The 13,373-nt window shown below is 26.3% G+C and overlaps 2 protein-coding genes across 6 annotated transcripts in view; one reads left to right on the forward strand and one right to left on the reverse strand.

The window, feature by feature from the left end:
- Window positions 1-13,373, reverse strand: part of LOC100215626 (transient receptor potential cation channel subfamily A member 1 homolog) — a 115,418-nt gene that overhangs the window by 64,937 nt on the left and 37,108 nt on the right. The window lies entirely within an intron of this gene.
- On the forward strand, window positions 1,214-9,545 carry LOC136078124 (proline-, glutamic acid- and leucine-rich protein 1-like). 5 transcript variants are annotated; one of them, XM_065793093.1, is made up of 5 exons: window positions 1,214-3,173; window positions 3,249-3,542; window positions 3,625-4,652; window positions 4,729-8,652; window positions 8,725-9,545. In XM_065793093.1, exons 1-3 carry the CDS (start codon window positions 3,044-3,046, stop codon window positions 3,663-3,665), a joined length of 465 nt encoding a protein of 154 aa, XP_065649165.1. In that variant the 5' UTR covers window positions 1,214-3,043; the 3' UTR covers window positions 3,666-4,652; window positions 4,729-8,652; window positions 8,725-9,545. The 5 variants fall into 5 exon arrangements, with proteins under 5 accessions (XP_065649165.1, XP_065649166.1, XP_065649167.1 ...); XM_065793094.1 differs by having other exon boundaries at window positions 1,236-3,173; window positions 3,249-3,332; window positions 3,408-4,652; XM_065793095.1 differs by lacking the exons at window positions 1,214-3,173; window positions 3,249-3,542 and having other exon boundaries at window positions 3,854-4,652.

A 13,373-nucleotide genomic window follows, 5' to 3' on the forward strand; every position in this document is an offset into this window, starting at 1 on the left:
AATATTTTTTTTATCAATATATTTTTGGTATTTTATTACCAATATAAAAAACACCGTCATATACATGTGATATGCTATATATTTTATTTATAATATCAAAATCTAATATAAATCCACCAAAAAAAGTAGATGTTTTTGTGTGTCCATTTTCTTTATCTCCGCTGATAATTTCAACAACACCGTTTTCATATTCGTACGTAAGAATATAATCGCCATAAGCACTTGTGTCTGTACGTAAATTTTTGAGCTTTTGACTCTGTTTTTCATTATCTTTCAATAACCAAAGACACTCTTTAATATTTTCTTCAACATAATCTCGAAATTTTTGCACAAAACATTTGTCACAATATTTTTTAATGTGACTTTTTCTTTTGGCGTGTTTACACACTATTGAATTCATTTTCTTTTGTAAATGAACGTTTTTACAGAATTGAGCTATTTTATACATGTTTTTTAATCCGATTAAACTATAGTTTTAAACAAATCACCAATTAAAGGAATACCTCCTAATAGGTTGCCAAGAAAACCTTTACCACGCTTTCTATAACTACGTTTTCGTCCTTTACCAATTAAAGAATGATAAGGTCTAGGATTAGGTTTCGATTTTCGATGAACAAAAATATATCTTTTAGCATTTCTATGCCCTCTATGTCTTCTATGTCTCATTTTTTAATAAATATTTCTGTGTTTATCGCGATCTACTTTTGTTAAAACAAAACGATATATCGGTTTTCCTACTCGATTCATTTCGCGATTTTGTTTATTATTTATATACTTGCTTTTTGTTTTTCGATAACACATCAGTGCTTTTCTACAATATTGACGCTTTATTTTTTTTAAATTTTTCTTAACTCTTCTACGTCTTAGAGTTCTTAGTTCTGTATTATTGGGATCAGTTAACTCGTTTTCATCAAAAGAGGTCCTATCAAAAAATTCAAAAAAAGCATCCCTATGAAAAGGCCATTTTCCATCTACTGTATATTTGGGTAATTTAGATGTATATTTAGGTCTCAAATTGCTTTTATAAGAAGGTGTTGAAAATAAATTCCGTCTTACAATCATACGGGAAAAATCAATATCATCTGCAGCCATTTTTGTCTTTTTTTTTAACTTTAACTTTTTTGACTTTAACTTTTTTTTGACTTTAACTTTTTTTCGACTTGTATTTTTTTATATCTTTTTTTTTTTTTTACAATATAAAAAACATAGTGTCACCCTGACACAACCTTACTTATTCTGTCTTTACTTTATCTTAGTAGGCCTACTTACTTGTGTTTTTTTCTTACAGTCTTTATTTTTTTTTTATACGGCCGTATTTTTTCTTACTTACTTACTTAACCTTACTTAGTCCTTACTTAACTTACTTAGTCCTGACTTAGTCCTTAGCCTGCTTACTCACACACTCGTTCTCACATCACTAATTCTTTCGAGTTAGTGTTTTCACTCGACACACTCACTAATTCTTTCGAGTTAGTGTTTTCACATTGAACTTTCTATACTTTCTAGACGCACTCACTAATTCTTTCGAGTTAGTGTTTTCACATTGAACTTTCTATACTTTCTAGACGCACTCACTAATTCTTTCGAGTTAGTGTTTTCACATTGAACTTTCTATACTTTCTAGACGCACTCACTAATTCTTTCGAGTTAGTGTTTTCACATTGAACTTTCTATACTTTCTAGACGCACTCACTAATTCTTTCGAGTTAGTGTTTTTACATTAAACTTTCTATACTTTCTACTACCCTCAACGAGAATCGAACCCACGACGGTCTAATGGCATGGCGTTTGAAACATAGTGCGGCGAGCGAATGCACTATGCTACGTCGACGTATTGGTTCATAAAGTTTTGAATTTATTTAACATGTTGTTTTAACACTTATCACAGAGTTTTTTTCTTCGCAGTGTTTTTAAAAAGTTGTTTACTCCGTATTTTAATCTTTTTAATCTTGTTCATAAAAGCGTTATTATAACTTTCTAAATTTAACTAACATGACACAGCATTTTCTTTTCATTGAATAAAGTTGCATCACTTTAGCTTTTATTTCGCGTTAATCTGTAGAGATTAAATTTTATACATAAAAAGCGTGTTTTTTTTGTTAACAAAATCAAAAATGACAAAAACATTAACAAAACGTTCGATTAAAAAAACAAAATATTTTTTTAACGATGAAGTCGTCGGAAAAGAAATAAATTTTAAAGAAAACGAACTATCTTTAGAAGAAGAACCAGAAATCATAAGCGATGACGATTCGGTTATAATAATAGAAGATGAAGACGCAATATTGGATTTTAATATTTTTATAAACGACCCAGACAAAATAGACTTTGTCGTAAAAAATCAAACTGTTGAACCTCCAAAAGAAAAAGAAACCTCCTCTGAAAAAGAAATAGACGAAGCTCCATTAGAATTTGCAGAAGCACCGGTCAACAAAATAAAAGTTTGTTTTTTAATATTTTTTACACTTTTTCATTATTTCTTTTCTTTACACATAAGATTTTTTTATATATTTTTTTAGAAAAAAAGCAAGTCATATAAACGACGCAATGCTATAAGAAAACTAAATTATTTAATAAAAAGAAATGTTTACAATTTGTAAATATATTATTTTTGTCTATTTTTTCGTCGTATATTTGCTTCTTTTAATTGATGTTTAATATCGACATAGGATTCAGCAGTATGAACCCAACGTTTTATTCTTTTGCCAACTCTTCCAAGTTTACGATTTGTTTTATTATCTTTATATCTGTTATTTGTTCTTCGTAAACACGATAATATTCTTTTACAATTGCTCGGTAAATACTGATTTTCAGTCTGTGTCGATGTTGAACTTTGTTTTCTACTTGTTTGTGTTTGAACTGCTTTTTTTGTTCTAGGAACTGTTGTTTTTGTACGTGCCATATTGACAGTGTTTAATGATCTAGGAGTATACCTTATTTTAGGCATTTTATAAAAAAAATGATATTTATAACTATTTATAATTATTACAATAAAATAAAGAGTATTTATTTCTAAATAAACCTATTTTTTTTAGTTTTAATAATGAGATATATAACAATAAACAATATAAAATATGAAGTGTTTAGCGATACTATCAACGATCAATTTTTCATTATTCAAAATGAAAAAAAAAAACCCATCAGTCTAGTATTTCCATACGACGCAAAAAGAGGTAATTGTTTTTTATGGTTTTTTTTCATTTTTATAAGAAAAATTATTATTTTTTAAAATACTATTTTTTTTCTAGAAAAAGAAATGCAAAAACTTAGAGACTTTAAAAACTTTGTCAGACAAAATTTTGTAGATGAAACAAGATTTTCTCGCACTCGTCGTAAGTTTTTTTTAACTTTACTATTTTTTCTTATTAAAAAAATTCATTTTTTAAAAAAATATTTTCTTTTTTTAGATAATCCCTATCCACGTTCACCACCATCACCATCACTACTATCGCCACTATCACCACTATCACCACGTTCGCCACCACAAACACCACCAGAACCCAATAGGGAAGTAGGTCCTTCTCACTGGGACTACTCTCCTCGTAAGTTAAACTTGAACCTTTTTTTTATTTTATTAAAAAGTATAAATATTTTTTAATATCCCCTTTGTCTGTTTTTTTTTAGAGAGTCCAGATCCTGAAAATACAGAAAGCGAAATTTTATGAGCTTTTGTATATATTTTTTTATAGAAAAAAATTTTTTTTTAGTTGTTATTACTATTTTGTTATTACTATTATATATATATATACATTACTATTTTTTTTGTTATTACTATTTTAATATTTGTCGTTTTTGTTAAATTTAAAATTAAAAAAGTATTAATTTTTTCTTTATATTTTTTTTGCTTATTTGAATTTTTACATTTTTTATTACAATATTTTTTAATACAATAGAATTTTACATCATTTTTTAATACAATAGAAAAAAAATGTACAAACAAATAATAAATACAATTTCAAAACAATTAAATCACCATTGGAAACAATTAGCGATTGATCTACACTTTAAAAGACACATTATTAAAAAAATTGACGTGAATTATATAAAAAACTTTGACAAAATTAAAAAAATTTTAATTCTTTATTTAACGCAACACAAAGATAAAAAAAGAGCTTTAAATCATTTATATTATGTAATAACAAGATGGGAAATTGAAACCGACAAGCAAGAACTTTTATTTAATTTATTACAATGTAAATTAGTTTTATTTAATATTTAATGTTTTTATATTTTTTAGCATAAAATAATGAATTTTACACGATTAAAACTAAAAATAGCACAACATTTACAAACACATTGGCAAACGTTAGCCGAATATCTGGACTACAAAAACCGTGATATCGTATGCATACAAACTGATTATCGTGATACTAACGAAAGAATGATGAGACTTTTAAATTTAATTTATCAAAGAAAAGGAACCGAATTCGAAGCAGCTCGTGCTTTATATGATGCGTTATGGACATGGTCAGTTGACATGACAACAAAACAAAATAATTTAGAACTATTAAAAAATATAGAAGAAACTATGAAAATAATTGAAAACTATATATTACAATAATTTTTTTATAATTTTTTTGTAATTTTTTTATTTTTTTTAGCAAACTAATATATTTAAAAAAAATGAAACAATACGTCAAAAAATGTGGATGGTAAGTTTTGTCATTTGTTTTTTCTTTGTTTTTTTTTTATAATTTTTTTATATTTTTTTCTTTTTTTTCTTTTTAGTTATGTAGATTATATTAACAAAGAGAGTCTTTGCTATCACGAGTTGTTATTGACAAAAGAAGAAGAACAAGATTTGGAAGAACTTATGGAAATGGAAGAATTAACAGAGGAAGATTATGAAAAATATTTAGTTCAATTAGTACAAGAAATGGAAGAAGAAGAATCAGATGATATTGAAGAACTTAAATTACAAATGTTGGAAGAAGAAATGGAAAAAGAAGTGGAAGAAATAGAAAAAGAAATGCATGAAATCTTAGATGAAATGGATTGGGAACAATACGTTATAGACGTTATGAATAAAATGGACAACTTACCAGAGCTTTATTTATAATTTTTTATTTATAAATATATCTTTTTTTTAGTCAAATAAAATAACAAGCATCACTTTTTAAATAATAAACTCGACAACAAGAACACCATGGTTTGAAATTGCTTTTTATCATAAACTTTTTATCGTATTGCAGCATAAGACGAACTGTTGTAATAAAATGAGATCACTTTATTTTGTAATTTTTTTTCATCGTATTGCATCATAAGACGAACTGTTGTAATAAAATGAGATCACTTTATTTTGTAATTTTTTTTCTTTTTTTTTAGACAACTAAAAAAATGAATAATAATGATGATTATGAAGATATGTTTCCTGGGTTTGGTGATTATTTAAACGAAGAAGAAAAAGAAATAGAAAATATAACTTTTAACAATATATTTGAAGAAGAAGAAGAATTTATTGAAAAGAACCTTATTTATATTTTTATTCTTTTATATGTTTTATTGAGCAATTTTGTTTATTTATTAATTCTTTTATGTTAAAAAAGACATGTATATTTTTTTATATTTTTTTATATAAATAAATGTTTTTTTTTCAGCAACTAATAAAAAAAATGTCAGCCAACATATATCCTTGCTGTTTTTGCGACAAAGAATTTAGTGCAAAAGAACTTTTACAGCATCAAGCAGATTGTTCTACAGAACAATACTCCCACGAATGTTTCACCTGTAAAAAAAAGGTACAAGATTTGTTAAACCACGAATGTGATTACGAATTTCTAGATATACAAAAAATATGTTTTTTTTGTAATACCAAAATCGATGATCAAGATTATTATGAGCACTCTGTCATCTGCTTTCAATATTATAAAGAGCAACAAAATCGTTATTTGAACCAAGTCGTTCAAGACGAAAAGAAAAATTTAAATTATTTGAATCTTTCTATGAATCAAATCATGATTAAAATGAAGAGTCTTCAAGAAAAAGAAATTAAAAATCTAAAAGAAGAAAACGACAAACTTCAACAAACTCTAGCAAAAACGAACCAAGAAATGGCAGAATTAAAAAGTCTCTGTTATGACAACATGTTGGTTTTAGCAAATCAACAAGATACAGAACATCTCAAACAAGAAATAACAAAACTTTATCATATTGCAGAAGAAAATAGCACAGAATTCTTAGCTTTAAAAAATTCCATTCAACAACCTAAAGAAGTCAAGGTAATTCAACACGTTTTTAAAGACACGCAATTGATCAAACTCGATCAAATGAATCTCAGACTGTTATCAGATGAAACATTTTATTCAGAACCCATTTACACATCAGAAGGATACCGTTATCGAATAAAAGTGTATACACGAAGTACCGTCATCAACAATCTAGCCATTTACTTTCAATTGTTAAGAGGTGACTTGGACGATGGTTTACAATGGCCTTTTACCAAAAATGTTAATATCACCTTGAGAAATAAAGAACAATTTTTTACTCGTACTACTACCAACAATAATTATCTTCAACTTTTAGACGACAGTTCATTTGATAAACCTACCACTGAATATAATGTGGCTGTTGGTTATAAGAATTTTATTTCACACGAAGAACTAAAACCATTTATTATTAACAATAATTTATTTATTACGATTAGTATACAATAACATATTTTATGTAAAAAAATGTATTTATCCTATTTTTTAAAATGTTTTTTTTTGTACTTTATCTAACATTATTAACCCTTATTTTTTTTTAGATTAACTAATAAAAAAAAATGAATACCATTGATATATTCAGAGAAATTAGTTTGGAACTAACAACCAACAACGTGCAATCTATCAAATTCTTACTCAGAATACCATTAGGAATCAAACAAACTTTAAAAAATGGTTTGGATATGATAGAATACTTTAAAGATCATACTATTCAAAGTGAACATGGTCATCTTTACGAATCATTAGAAAGTAAATTGGAATATCTACTTGTATTATGTAAAACAATTCATCGAAATGATATTTTCAACAAATACAAAAATAAAATACCACGTCTTCCTAGTTACGAAGAATGCGTTGTTAATAATCCACCTGTATATGCATATCCAAGTGCAGTTGTAGAAGCAAAACAACAAGAACTATTTCATTTATATAATCCAAAACCAGCTAAAGCACCTGAATGTGCACAAGAATTCATTTAACTCTTTTTTTTTTAGGAAAAAAAATTTTTTACTTGTATAACTTTTTTTACTTGTATTAACTTTTTTTACTTGTATAACTTTTTTTACTTGTATTAACTCCATTTGTAAACTTTTTTTTTTTTTTTAGACAACTAATTAAAAATAATGGGAAGCAACTGGGGAAATATTAGAAGAATACTTGATAAAGAAGAAATTACACTTCGTCACTTTTTACAAAGACTTCATCAACAAATGGCACGAGAAAAAAAGTTTATAGAAATAGACAAAGAAACAAGAAAAGCTAGTCATTATTTAGAATTCAACATTCTTTCTTATATTAAAAACTTTGAAAAACAAACAGTCATCTGGTTTAGTCCAGAAGAACGTCATTTTTCTTATTATCAATTTATTTTCGACAGTTTTAGTTTGAATCACTTTAACAGATTTACCCGTGAAATTCAATCACAACTTAGCTTGAAAGATTTGAGCAAAAGAACTTTGGCTTATCGACGAATTTATTTAGAATTTCAAGAGTTGCAAAAGAAAATTATTTCTTTATTTGATAAAACCAAACTACCACATAGCAAATGGAAAGATAAAGATAATATTCGTTTGTTATTTTACAGCTTTCATTCCATTGTTGATTTTGAATTTGATTCCTATTTTAATATTTTTAATAATCGTTTATTATTTTTTAATCTTCAAAGAGAATATCTTTACAAATTATTTCATATACTTTTCACAGAAATATCTTATTTTGCTGATCCAAATAAACAACTGGAAATACATTTAATACGAAAATTATATCGTTTAATCATGGAATATATAAATTGGTCACAACAACAATATTTTTATACTATTGAACCTTGTTTTATTCATTTTCAAATTGTAAAACACTATTTTTAATTTTTTTTAATTTTTTTTTTAGTTAACTAATAAAAAAAATGCAAAGAAGTAAGCACTTTTATGAATACGACATTATCCACATTGTGAATTGGTTTACATCCGAAACAAAAAATAACATGGATGTAGACTTGAAAACGTTAAAAGATTTGTGTAAAAGAAAATTGGCATATAGAAGAATTAAAATCGAATTTGAATTATTAAAAGAACAGCTTGGAAATTTATATATTTATGATGATGAAAACAAATCTTTTTATATTTGTGACTTTTCTTATGATTACGACATTAGTTGTTTATTAAATCATAATTCATTTTATTGGGTACAAAGAAAAATTATATATCCTTTATACGAAATGTTTAGATCGCACTATAATAATCGTTATATTAAAAATGAACAACTTGATTTTTTTTATAATTGTATTAGAAAATACATTCAATGGGCAATAGATCAATATTATTATATTCGTGAAAATAATTTTGTACATTATAATGATATCATTTTATATTTATAGACAAACTAATAAAAAAAATGAAATACGGTTACAGCAAAAGAAAGCCAAACAAAAAAGTGAAAAAACAAATGAAAGGTATATTTTTTTTCTGTATTTATTTTTATCATTAAAATTTTTTATTAATTCTATTTTTTTGTTTTTTTACAGCCATGTATGCCTACTATTTTACAATAAATAAACATTCGTTAAACCACTCAGATACAATTAACCGAAGATACTTTTGTATTAAACAATGTGGCGTATGTCAAGCGTGCTACTTGAAAAAAAATGATTAACTTTTTTATACAGAAATATATATTTTATTGCATATTTGTGTCTTTTTTTTTTATTGTATATTAATGTCTTTTTTTTATTCTTTATTTTTTTACTTTTTTATAACAATTTCTATTTTTTTCTAACATTCTTTTTCTTTAGATATAAATAAAAAAAATGAATTCAAATGAAAACTGGGAAGATGATCTCACTGATTCCACATTCGAGCTACCACCACCAAATATAAAATTTAAAAAAATGAATGCGAAATTAAAAGGATTAGCCTTCGAGAAATGCTTGGAAGACGAGCTAGAAAAAATAAACATTAATAAGAAAAAAACTTCTATAAACGAATATATAAAAGCGAACTTTTCTATTCACAAATCATAAACTTTTTTTAATTGAAATTTTTTATTGTACTTTTTTTATTAACATTTTTTTTTGTACAACTATTTTTATAAATAAAAATTTTTTTTTAGCTAACTAATACAATGTGTGGAAATCGCAATTGTACTGTCAAAAACACAATCCAATTAACTGGTGAAGAACTGATATTTGTCTTGATGTCTGCAGAAAAATATCAAAAATCATTTTTTGAAGAACTCGACATTTATAATCATTATGTCACCATCGGAAAACAATATTATCCAAACATGACATTTGAAAACTTTGTCAAAGAAAAATATCCTATTTTCAGAGAAAAAAATAAATCAATATTGTAACATTTTTTAACTGTAACAGTTTTTATAAAATAAAAAATTTTTTTGACACCTGATCTTTTTTTTGCGCGCATGCGCCACCTTTTTTTTTTTTTGAGACCGGGAAATTTTCATCACTTTCATTCGGTTTATTTCAACTTTTTTTTACACGGGCCGCGGTTTTAACGTTTTATTTTTTACACGGTCGGTGACACTGAATCTGAGTCTGACTCTTACAAGAATTGTAACTTACGTTATCATCAAAGATACAACAAAAAAAATGAATGAAACAATAAAATGTGACAACAAAAAAATGTATCCCTATACATCACAAGTTCTTGGTAAGGATGCTAAGAAAATTACAAAGCACTAGTGGAGTTACCAATAAGTCTTCAGTAATTCCAGAGTACCCTATGCATAATACAGTTTGTCTTTTCTATGAATCAGATAAAATGAGCCAAGTTACATCACATTCGTAATGCCCAAAATGTTATCAATGTTCTGTACCTGTTCTTTAAGTCTAAGTATTCCTATTGAACATATTTTTAAGCTATCACTTAAATCAGAAGTGGTACCAAAAAGATGGAAAGACTCAAACATAGTTTCGATTTTTAAAAATTGCGATAAGCTTGATCCTTCTAACTATAGACCTGTTTCTCTTTCGTCAGTTATATTCAAAATTTTAGAAAGGATATTAAAAAAAAACATTTGTCATCTTTTAGACAATAATTTGATAAATAAGAATCAGCATGGTTTTTTTACCAGGTAAATCTTGCTTTACAAATTTACTTGAAGGCCAAGATATTGTAACTCTAGCAGTGGATCAAGATTATCCTATTGATATCCTCTTTACTGACTTTTCTAAAGCATTTGACGGAGTTCACTTATATTAAAAATTGAAATGTACGGTAAGGATTCATTCTTAAATGGATTACGTCTTTTTTATCAAATAGAAAGTAAAGATTTGTTCTTGAAGACATTGCTTCTACGTGGCTTAGTTTTTTAAGTGGTGTACCACAAGGCTCTGTTCTGGGACCAATTTTGTTTTTAATTTAATCAATGATCTTCCAGATAAATTAAAAAATAAATGCAAGCTCTATGCTAATGATTGCAAAGCTTTCCACATAATCTGTGATAACAGTAGTAATGATCTACAAGATGAGATAAACTCTACTTCTAATTGGTGCAATGACTAGAGTATGCAACTAAATATAGAAAAATGCAAAATAATGCATGTCAATAAAAGTAATAAATTAAATAAAAATATCAATAAATATTATAATTATAAATATTATAAATAGACTTAATTTAACAACCTTACTTATGAGAAGAGAAAGAAGCGATTTAATTAACTTTTTAAAATATCTTAATAATTCTTATCAGCTATATACAGTATCTTCCCTAAAGAATTTTCGTTGACCAACTGGACCAGCTGGAAGTGTTTGTGGCTGTATCCACTATCATAGATATACTTCTGAGATCTATCGACACTCGAGTAGAAGGAACTTTTTTTTCCAATCAAGTTATTTCAATTTGGAACAATTTGCCATTTGATGTCGAACTTAATAAGTCAGTGTTAAACTTAAAAAAAAGTCTTGATGAACTTTATTATGTGAATTAAAATTTCAAATTGTAGCTTTTAAACTTGCTGCTAAAGTGGATTACCACTCAGTGAGCATCTGCTCACCGTAGCAATTAAAATAAATAAATAAATAAAAATGTTAAAGGAGAAAATATTTTTTTAGCAAGAAGATTTTTGATGTACTTTGATAAAGAAGCCTACAATAAGTTCAAAATCAGAGATCTAAATTTAAGCTCTGATTTAATTAATTAATTGTTGTTTTAATTTAATATCAAGACAGAGGTAGATAAGTATAGACCCTTCAAACACTTTTTAAAATTCTGAGTTAATTTCAAGGTTTGCTGTATAATTCAACAACTTACCCAGCAGTCCTGACTAATTAGTATGACCACCAAGAAACTTTAGAAGAATTTTTAACCCTACTTCTCCCAATGTGCAGGTCACATACAGTCTAGAAGTTTTCTATTAAGTTTTTTTTTGTATCACTCCTCCTGCCCATCCAGTATTTATATTAGTACTATTACAATCTATGAATTCTTATGTCAAATGCAAACATCTTTCTCTAACCTATTCTATTAAATGATTGATAATTATCTCTACGGGTTTTTTTCAATTTAATTCTTCAGTAACAAAATAAAATAGACACCCACCAGGTTCACTGCACACAGTACAACTTTTTCTTTTAATAAATCTGGGATTTTTCTGTCTTCAACATCAAATAAAAAGTTTAGTATCATCTTTTCTACCATCAAATAGAATACACCTCAAACTATTGTTTAGTTCATTTTGAATTTTAAGACTAAATATTTTCCAATTATTTTTTTAAGCTCGTTTAACTTTGTTATAATCAATATCTATTTTAATATCAATATGGGCAGCAGTTGTTATTTCCACTGTTTTGAACAGGATCAATGGCAGTCAGCTTATTTTACCCAAGCACAAGTGACAATTTTTACAGTAGCAATTTTGGCACCATTAAATTTGCAAAACTATAGGCTTTGTATTAGATGTTAGCAAAGATGACAAATTTCTATTTTCATCAAATACATTCTTTGCAATTTGAGATAATAGACAGTTTAAAAGCAAAACATATAACTTTATAATATAACAAAACAGTTTTAATTATTTTTAATAAAGAATGAATTGTGAATTTGGAGCAATTAATCTTATATATGTAGCATTAAAAAATGGCATATATTCAGCATCAAAAACAAGACAGAAAATAAATTATATCTCACCTGATTTTAGTAGTTTCTTTGTCTAAATAATTGATTTGGCAAATATTATTGATAAAAAATCTTAAATGGGCCAAAAATATCATTTTATAAGGTGAAAACTTATGAAATATGCTCTGAGCATCAAATACGTGATGCTTAGAATTGCACATATATATTTCAATGCAACAGTCTTATTAACTATAAAACCAAAAATAAAAACTAGCAAAAAAAAAAAGCAAGCCTTACTAATAACACTGACTGTTTTCTATATATTTATGTTTATTTAAATGGGAATAAATACTTTCTTAGTATACAATTTTTTTTATCTTCAAGTATAAAATTTTTAATTGTTTATGCCACACAATGATCGCAAAAAGTGAAAACGGAGCTGTCCAGTTATGTAGACTTGCAGAGTGGTAACAACAATTTTGATATTTTGCCTATGGTTCTTTTAAAGGAGAGAGGGGATAAAATATTTGTTTAAAATACTTTAAATATATGCTTTTCCCTAATAATTATAATTTTAAAATTTTTTGGGGGGGCCTAGGCCCTGCCCCCCCAACCTCCTGTGGTTACGGCTCTGACTTGGGAGATGTGATAATAGAATCAGATTGTAGATGATGGTAAAAATCATAAATGAATGAAAAGACTATTTTGTAGGAGGAATAAAATTTCATGACTCAGGGAGAGAGGGGGAACCATAACTCACGCTCTAGCCATCCTTAACAAATGATAAAACAATGGTATATAAGTAAACAAGTCTATACAAATCCGCTGGTGTATTAATGGCTACCATGACTAAAAGTATTATACAAAACAAAACAATAAAATAAAATAAGTAGATTTGAATAAAATAAATAAAGTAAAAATAAAAATGAAAAAAGTAAAATGATAAACTAGCAACAAAAAAAAAGCAAGCTTTACTAATAACACTGAGTAAAAACTTTCTTAGTATATAATTATTTTTATTTTCATGTATAAATTTTTTCTTTTATTAACTTTAAAATTGAGTATTTTTAGAAAAGTTTTATATGATTGCTGTCCTGT

This window comes from Hydra vulgaris, chromosome 03 (assembly GCF_038396675.1).
Source record: "Hydra vulgaris chromosome 03, alternate assembly HydraT2T_AEP".
NCBI lineage: Eukaryota > Metazoa > Cnidaria > Hydrozoa > Anthoathecata > Hydridae > Hydra > Hydra vulgaris.

Coding starts and splice junctions, on each gene's coding strand:
- LOC136078124 (XM_065793091.1), top strand. CDS start 5,583: ATGTTTTTTTTTCAGCAACTAATAAAAAAAATGTCAGCCAACATATAT.